The sequence below is a fragment of the Cyprinodon variegatus genome, unplaced genomic scaffold (genome assembly GCF_000732505.1).
Source record: "Cyprinodon variegatus isolate N-32 unplaced genomic scaffold, C_variegatus-1.0 Scaffold87, whole genome shotgun sequence".
Classification (NCBI taxonomy): domain Eukaryota; kingdom Metazoa; phylum Chordata; class Actinopteri; order Cyprinodontiformes; family Cyprinodontidae; genus Cyprinodon; species Cyprinodon variegatus.
The window spans coordinates 563,300-572,301 of record NW_015150540.1 but is presented as its reverse complement, the minus strand read 5'-3'; the positions used below and the strand labels follow the sequence as shown (position 1 = coordinate 572,301).

The 9,002-nt window shown below is 35.8% G+C and overlaps 2 protein-coding genes across 3 annotated transcripts; one reads left to right on the top strand and one right to left on the bottom strand.

Moving 5' to 3' along the window:
- Positions 1-707: 707 nt before the first annotated feature.
- LOC107083933 (cell division control protein 42 homolog) lies at positions 708-5,264 on the top strand. Of its 2 annotated transcripts, none has more exons than XM_015373526.1 (6): positions 708-825; positions 1,361-1,502; positions 1,591-1,663; positions 2,142-2,251; positions 3,625-3,822; positions 4,595-5,264. In XM_015373526.1, exons 2-6 carry the CDS (start codon positions 1,398-1,400, stop codon positions 4,682-4,684), a joined length of 576 nt encoding a protein of 191 aa, XP_015229012.1. In that variant the 5' UTR covers positions 708-825; positions 1,361-1,397; the 3' UTR covers positions 4,685-5,264. The 2 variants fall into 2 exon arrangements, with proteins under 2 accessions (XP_015229012.1, XP_015229013.1); XM_015373527.1 differs by lacking the exon at positions 4,595-5,264 and adding an exon at positions 3,990-4,491.
- A 350-nt stretch (positions 5,265-5,614) lies between these two features.
- LOC107083932 (F-box only protein 6-like) lies at positions 5,615-8,776 on the bottom strand. The gene is made up of 6 exons (XM_015373524.1): positions 8,565-8,776; positions 7,063-7,312; positions 6,862-6,976; positions 6,659-6,754; positions 6,367-6,496; positions 5,615-6,301 (listed from the first exon to the last, which is right to left on the bottom strand). The coding sequence occupies exons 1-6, from the start codon at positions 8,643-8,645 to the stop codon at positions 6,155-6,157; spliced, it is 819 nt and encodes a 272-aa protein (XP_015229010.1). The 5' UTR covers positions 8,646-8,776; the 3' UTR covers positions 5,615-6,154.
- Positions 8,777-9,002: the final 226 nt, after the last annotated feature.

Below are 9,002 nucleotides of genomic sequence, written 5' to 3'. Positions count from 1 at the left end.
CAGATGTTTCAGAATCAATATCATATAATTTGTTAAAATCAGGTTATTATCAGAACTTTTCGTGTGCCTCCTGCGATGTCATCAACATAAAGATAGAAAAATCAGCAATCATTTTTCGTGCAGTTTAAAGCAATACTGATTTGATTACCTGTGTTTTTATTGTTAGTGAACATTTGCTTTAATAGAAAAAATAGAGCTGAATATTATATTTACATCTAATGATGCTTATCTTTTTAATATATAGTAATCAGTTATATGCCCAGTAGTTAACTTGTTACATTAGATCAAGCACTTTTACACCAAGTTGGATGGAAAATAACATTTAACGTTGTTAATGGGAAATATCATGTAAATAAACTGACTAAGAGCAGAGCTTTACTGAAGTATGGGGCGGATGCAAGGTCAGGGGGATATGGGGTGACGTCACCCTCCCTGCTGCAGGAACCACTTGGAACCACAGATGACGTTATAAAAAGTCAGCCAACATTACCAAAGACCACTGATTTTAAAAATAAAACTAAGTGAGAAAACATTTATAGTTTTCGGAATAACAAGATACATGCATAAATAAATAGCATGAATATATGGAATTACACTCAGTCTTCCAACTTAGCTGTCACTTTCACTGTATCTTCATGTAAAGTGTTGGTTTATAATTTACAATGAGTAGTGTGAGTTTTATTTTGAAAATCATTTCCGGGATTACTCAGGCTAACTTGGCTGTTGTTTGGACGTCAGGACTGGGCTAAGTGGCTGAACCAAGTTTCTGCTCGCTGGTGCCAACGCCCGGCGAAAACATCCAACTTATCAGATAAAAACACAGAGGTACGTGGCTTTAAAAACTACCCAACTATTGGAAGCTATTATATTGAACGTTTATTGTAAACCCTTTTTTTATATATGGTAATTTGCTAGCAATAGGAAACTCTGAACACCTAAACTACCGTTAACCGACTGGTGGTTAAGCTAACGTTCCTATTAGCATTGTTGAGCGTTAGCTAGCACTGCAGTATCCAACTTACTTTAAAAAAACTAACATTTATCTTGTGTTGAACTTATTGACTTAATATAAATGTATAACATTTATTTATAGTAATACCCTGAAGTATTTTATCCAGTAAAGTTATAAAGCAGGCAAGTAATTGTTATTTAGCTAACGTTAGCATTCAGACAGTTTTGATAATTGTGGGGTGTGACTGAATAAGTTAAAACGGAGAAATGCTGCCTTTCCCTGGCATTACACCAATGTATTCTTTTGGTATTAGGATTTTAAAATGCATCGTAATTATATATTTTTTTATATTTTCTTATGTCGAACATATTTTATGGCCTAAGCTATCTCCTCCCCTTCTTCCTGCAGCTAACGCAATTGTCAGCAGCAACCCGAAAGCACAGAGATGCAGACTATCAAGTGTGTTGTGGTGGGTGATGGAGCAGTGGGAAAAACCTGCTTATTGATTTCATACACCACCAACAAGTTCCCTTCTGAATATGTACCAACAGTAAGTTTTGTAATGCGAAATGCAAAAGATAAACCCGAGAAATACCAAAGATCTGACTGTGATCCAGCATTTTACTCTTTGATTGCAGGTGTTTGACAACTATGCAGTAACTGTAATGATCGGGGGTGAACCATACACCCTTGGCTTATTTGATACAGCAGGTATATTCTTTTTTTTTTTTTTTTTTCTCAAGTTTTAATTAAAAAATATAAAATTATAATTGGCTCTTAATGTTCTTTGTTTAAATAGGGCACATTTAAAGTCTAATATTAACACAAAAACTTCCTTTGAATCTTATTTATCTTCCTGTTAAGCAGTGCACACGTTTTGTTATATGGTGGGAGGGGCTTTAACGAGAGTTTAGTTAACAGAGTAGTAAACAATTGAATTAGCTTGTTTTCTGTAAAGGAAAATAAAATAATATAGTGCATACCTATCAAAATAGTTAAATGTACTGTGTTGCAATAGGCAAATAAAGCTGTATTGTTTCTTTCTTGAAAATCTTAAGTACTTTCTTCAATGTGTTGTAGGCTTAGTAACACTGCTGCATCTTTGATTTTTATTGTTCCTTCCTGCTAGAATCTTCAGCATTACTGCTATATGGTACTGAGTGTAAATTTCTGCCTCGTTTCTCTACAGGTCAAGAGGATTACGACAGGTTACGACCACTAAGCTACCCCCAGACTGATGTTTTCCTAGTCTGTTTCTCAGTTGTTTCACCTTCCTCATTTGAGAATGTTAAAGAAAAGGTGTGTACACAAAGTTTGTGTTTTTATGACTTTTTTTGCACTTGAAACATTAAGGCCAACTCTAGTTAAACGCTTTTTAAAATAAAATAAAAAAACACTCAATTGGTCACAGATATTATAAACAGTTTTTAAAGAATTCATGTTTTACGGGGCTTACATCCAGCTTATTTATTTTTAGACTAATCCAACTTGAATTAACATATCTTTATTTAAGTTTGCAGTTTCCGGTTCTTGGCTTCACATGATTTTAGTGAATGAGAAAGTTTACAATGTGCATAGTTTAGGTGTAGGTGTAGTCAAATCTTGGCTAGCTAGTTCTCCAAACTTAATTAATAAGAATATTTAAAGTGCCTTCAGACAACATGAATAACTATGTTCAATAAGCTTGGCCTAACTATTTTAAGCTGAACCCAAACCCTCCTGAGGATATGCAGAAGTAATTTTTATATTTTGCTGTGTTGTGCGTGATTAAAAACTCACTAAGACAAAGTAGGTTGCAGGCAATGCGGTAATTGTTCCGTTTTGCCTTAGACTAATAAATTAATGCAGCTTCTAAACCTGCAAGGCAATGCTTTGCTTAGAGGAAGTCTGGCTGCATGCACTTTGTCTGGGCTATGCTGCACCAATCTCTTTGCCAGACTCATCCCAAAAAATGCTTAAAAGCTTCAACTGATAACATTTCTATGCAGCCAGCTACCACATTCCACTGAGCAGCTGTTTGCTGAGTTGAGTTTGGATCCCCAAACCAACCAATATTGATCCAAATAAATCGTCTTAATATTGCTGGAGATTGTAACTAAATCAAAAAAAAAAGAAAAGAAAAGCCTATCAATATATAATTTTTTTTTAGCTATCTAATGTCTCTCCTAATGATGTGGAGAGAAATACACATCTGTAATACTCATAATCTACAGCTTCATTTTTCTTTCTCTACATGTGATGAATGGTACTGTTCAATTTCAAATCTTTATATAATAAAAAGAGGACACTTTTTAACTCTTTTGGTAAATTAGCATTGGTTATGACTGATTTTCTTTTCCCTGTTAATTCAAATTTTACTGGAAGGAAAACAGGCAAAATTCAATAAGTAGTAAGGATGTGTGTTGTGTCCTTCAGAATTTCTCCGTCTAGGTATCTCTATTAGAATATAAAAAGCTGTGAGGGAATAGAAAGACGTTTAAAGGGGTTTACAGAAAATAACCTTTGTTTTTTTTTTATTAAATTCCTGAGAAATACCTTTTATAAAATATTTGAAATCATTGATATGTACATGTACTTATTTTTGACATACAAACATCTACAAGAATATGTGCTTGCCTTCTCTGACACATTATCTGTGATAGCAGTTTTAATTTGTCACTTTCCTTCTCCAGTGGGTTCCTGAAATCACCCACCATTGTCCTAAGACCCCGTTCCTGTTGGTAGGCACACAGATTGACCTCCGTGATGACCCCTCCACAGTGGAGAAGTTGGCTAAGAACAAACAGAAGCCAATCACCCCTGAGACAGCAGAAAAGCTTGCTCGAGACCTCAAGGCAGTTAAATATGTGGAGTGCTCAGCCCTAACTCAGGTAAGGTCTATTTCTAGTCGGAGCCTTGCATGAATTTACCATTGTTCTAACAGTAAAGCTAGAAATACTTTGGCTTGTCTTTTGCTAACAGCTTTTAGCTCAAAACGCCATCTAACACTGTGTGTGTCCATGTGTTTCTCCCTCTTTATGTTTTTCTTTTTCTGTAGCGGGGACTGAAGAACGTATTTGATGAGGCTATCCTAGCCGCTTTAGAGCCCCCTGAAACTCAGAGAAAGAGAAAATGCTGTTTGTTCTGATGTCTTCTTGCATCTTGCTTTGCCTCTTCATTGTCTGCTGCTTTTTCATTGTAAAGAAATCACTAAATTTAAAACTCTGTGCCGATTTATTTTTTTCTTTTTGTCTTCTGTGCTCTGTTTTCAACTTGGCCTAATCACAGTTACTCACGCTGCCGAAAAATGATACACGAGTGCCAATCTTTTTTCGTCCATCTGTACCTGGACATTTCTAGGATTTCATTTTTTAAAGCACATGCTGTTTTCTCAGCACTGAGCTCATCTGTTATATTCTACAAAACCATTTAAGCTGTATTCTGTGCTGGACTGTGAAGGTTTTTCTCTCCTGGCCCATTGGAAGTTTCCAGTGACTTTGCTTAGAGATTGAACATGAGACTTTTGTTTAATGTTTGAATAAAGGAAGATTTTAATTGCCTCCCTTCATTTCTACTCAGCTTTCTTTTGCTTGCAATGCAGTTGACATCAATTAGCAGTTTATTATTGGCTTTGTTTTGAATAATGACATTTTGTTTCCACAGAAAGGATTAAAGAATGTGTTTGATGAGGCAATACTGGCTGCCCTGGAACCTCCTGAACCTAAGAAAAAGCGTAAATGCATTCTGCTCTAAGATGCTTCACTATTACTTCTGTTTTCCCAAACTCGGTTAATAGTACTGATACAGTTTCCTGCACAAGCACATTCCACCGTTAGTTGAGATGTCATCAAGTTTTAGCCTTCTCACCAACTTAACCTAAGCAGATGTTTAATGTTATAGGATTTGATTTTTTTTTTTTTTTTACTTGATTATCCTATTATGCTGTGCAAGAAATTTTGATGTCACTGATGGTTGGAAACTTCACGAACTCCTGCCTGGTTAAACAAACCACAAACTGGAGAAACGTCTCGATTTAACTTCAGTGTTAATTTTATGGAAGGATTTCAGAATAACTAAAAGTTTCCTGCACATAGTTATTGTTATAGTGTTGGAATTGTTTTGCATTTCATTGAAAATGACTTAAATTGTTAAGACTTCAACATTCTATCACCAGCTTTTTACATAAAGCAATAATAATCCCTGTGTTTCTTTACATTTAAAATGTCTTTCAGTCATTTCAGCATGGCCTTTAGGATGATCTATGACATGCAATGCAGGATATTTCCACCCTTGTCCTAATTTTCCCCAGACCGAGCCTTCTAAATGCTTGACTTGCGAGTGTGCCAGTTCACACTCTAGACATTTTTTTTATTTATTGCCACAGGAAATTTTTCCCAGCATATATTTCAAAGTTAGAAAATGTCCATCGTAACGACATGAATGATCTCTTTACAAGATGAAGTTTAAAAAGCTGTTCAGTTGCTGGGTAACTTTAACATACCTGCGTCTCATCAGCAACAGCTTATAGTTCAAAGACTGAACCAATCAATGATGGGGGTTTACTTTTTCATTCCTAATTCGTAAGGTGAAGTGACTTGTAAATATAGTAATAACTTATTTACTGAATGAAATTGTTCATTACTCATGAGATTTTGAGAAGCTGAGATGAAGCCGAAGTCAAATTAACCTGAAAAATGTCTTTAATTGTATTCAACTTGAAAACGTTGTACTGTATCTTGTTTGCGATAAAAGGCACAACAATAAACCAGTATTATGACAAAATCTTCAAAGTAAACATTCTGTGATTTGATGTTACATTGTGTAATATGTGTGTGTGTGGGGGGGGGGGATAAATTAAGATTTGTAGTTCAAAGAACAAGCAGATTTGGTTTCTTTCCAATTTCCAAAAAACAAACTATTATATAATATATATATATATATGCAGACTCAGTTATAGATACATGAATGTTTTAGACAAACTAAAAATCAAGATTTTGAAAGCGGTTGTATACAAAAAGCATTTCTTAAAATCAGTACATATATATCCAGGCACTATGTAATTTGCAGTCTTTATATTTACGACACATGCTTCTACTTAGATTACCTCATCTCTTAGTGCCCTGTAATCTCTGTTACAGACATCAATTTTGGCATGATGATCAAAAAAAGGATTATAATGTTTATTTCACAAACTTTTTCACTTTTTAATAAGGCTTCATAAAGCTATGTGTCACATGCCGGGCATAATTCAATACATGTTTCTGTTAAGCGGATGCCGTACCATCCAGCCCAGAACACCTGATCTTTACCGCCATGTTCAAAATAGATATATCTCACTCCTGGTCCATAGTCCTTAAACACATGGATCATCTGGAAGAAAGATAAAAATTTAGTCAAAGGATTTGTCCGGCTGTATATGTTCATTTTGTACATACCTGTTGCCACCTGTGATTCTCGCTCTCAGGTAGGTAAAGAGTACCAGGAGTGAATTCTTGAATAACTTTCCTGTTGCTTCTCAGCAGCTTCACAGATATGTTGTATTCACAGTTACAGCGCGGTGCATACCTAACGATACAGAAACAAAATATTAGATTCAGTCCAGATCTGGCATTAACATCCTCACTGAAAAAAGAAAAACTTGGGGGACAGCCCTGAAATTTCATATGCATCTAGATTATAAACCAGAGCCACCTGAGTGTGATAATTTCTCTGACATTTTTTTCTTACCAGTCAGACACCCTGATATGGGGCTGGAATTCATCCATGAAAGCCTGGCTGTAACCTTCCTTCTTTAAATCAATTAGCTGTGACTTTGTACACATACTGCAAGAAATGATGGGAAATTGGACGGTTTCGCGTTTAGCTCAGCTTTAAACTGCCGAAAATAATTGCATTTAAATTCGATTTTGAGTCTGCAAGTAAATATTCACCTGAAAGAAGTCACAAAGTTGGTTTGTATTTCTGCATTTGGGTGCGGTGCCATCGGTTTTTCTACTCTCCATCCATCACCACCATTCTTTATTATATTCCAACCATCCAGTCCAGCTGCACAAGAAAAAATAATGACTCATTTTTATTAGCTAATTTCTTTGGTGTGTGTCCAGCTCTCTTCTAAGTTGATATCTGTTCACCTTCTCCTCTTGGATTTGTTATTAGATTTCTCCTGTTCTTGTTCATGAAGTAAAACAACCTCCAGTCCCTTGGTACTTTGGAAGGATTACGCGGGTGGTAGCCCTCTCTTCTACACCTTTCTCTCCAGAAAGACTCGTTATCTGCCACATCTTTCCACTGATGGCAAACTAACCGGCACACACAGACTACCTGTTGGGCAGGCAGATTTAGGAAGATTTCTTCAAGGATGTCCAGAGGAATAGGTACGTCCTGGCAAGACAAAAAGCTGAATTATGAGGGCAAGCATCTAAGTGTAGGAGGAAATATCACTGGTTTCTCATTCATTTTTGAATCAATAACTTCTGCAAATATTTCATGGCAGCGTTTACGTGATCTCACTGTTATTTGTTTTATAGAGGAAACTGCAAACATCTGTAATTTATTTCTATTATTGTTAATGATGACACAGTCAAGCCTTAAACAATGATAAATACCCATGGCAGATTAAGAAGCGTTTTACTATAACCAAGAAACCTGCTCCATCCAACAAATTTCTATCAGTTTCAGAACTCTGGGTCAGCCACTTCTAAACTTTTCCAGTGAAAACACCCATGTTGCGGAAGAAAGAGCAATCACTTTAAATGGAGTAGAGGCCTATGTGCTTAAGGAGCAGGTAGCGTGTGTCCTGGAGAAAACTGGGATTGCTGGGCTGGGCTAGACCTCCACTGAGGATGCTTCCCAGATGCTCCTTCTCTTAACAGGACACCTAAAGAATGAGTTAAACACAGAGCACAATTATCTCCACTTTTTAAGTATGCAGGGAGAATCCTTCCCTTTCCTTCCTTTATCAGTCAAATGTATTAATCATTTCAGGCTTGACTGAACCCCTAAAATTGTAAAAAAAAAAAAAAAAAAACTTGTCTTATTTAGTGGAATACCTGATTCTGGGGAACATTTCTGTCCTTTTAGTTATAGATAATGGGACATACATTCATGTTTCCTGTCATGTTAACTGGCTATAAACGTATAAAAGCAAAATAATACTATGTTTAATTACATTTAATCACAGTTCTTTGGCTTGATAAAGGTCTATACTCTGTATTGGAGACAAGAGTAGGCAACACACCCATAAGAACCAAATTAAACAGAAACAAGATGCTAAATAGCATACATGAAAACCAATGTGAGCATCTGTGCTGTCTGATTTTAATGGCTGTTTTTGTTCTACTCAAAGAAAAAAATCCTTTATAAAATATTTCTGATAACAACTGTTTATTAACTTAATAAAAGTCAGAACTATATACCGTAAGATAGTAAAATAGTATTTAGGGTTGAAAATGGCATCGCCAAATGAGGGGGGTTGAATACTTCTATAACACTGAAATGTGTCTTTCTCTCATGATGCCTTTTAAGCTTACAGACCTTATAGATGTCCATTGCCATTTTTTGCTTATCATTCTGGCTTTCCGTTGACTGACTCAGCATCAAAGGCGTTATTATGCACATTTTAAAGTGAACTTACAGGTCCAGTTGAATCCCAACCCGATTTAGGAAATGAACCAGTCCGTCTGACCGGTAAATTAGAGCTGAACGTTTCACCCATTTGTAGCTTTGCTATTCTTGTCTTTCGAGAAGTGTTTTTGGTATCTATTAAATCAGCACATAACGACTAAAAGCCTGCAATACAACACACAAAGTCTGTCAGAGGAGTTCCTGTGCAGAAATGGAACTGCGCTGCTTACATCCGGTGTTTGCAGCCTGACTCGGCGACCAATAGAACTGTCTGTTGCTAGATTGTAGCAAGCAAGAAGTGCTCTGATTGGGTATACAACAACACATTGTGGCAAAGTTTAAGATTTTACAAAAAATGCAATTACACTAAATGTAATTAAATAGAATGACATCCCAAAGGAAATATATATATATATATATATATATATATATATATATATATATATAT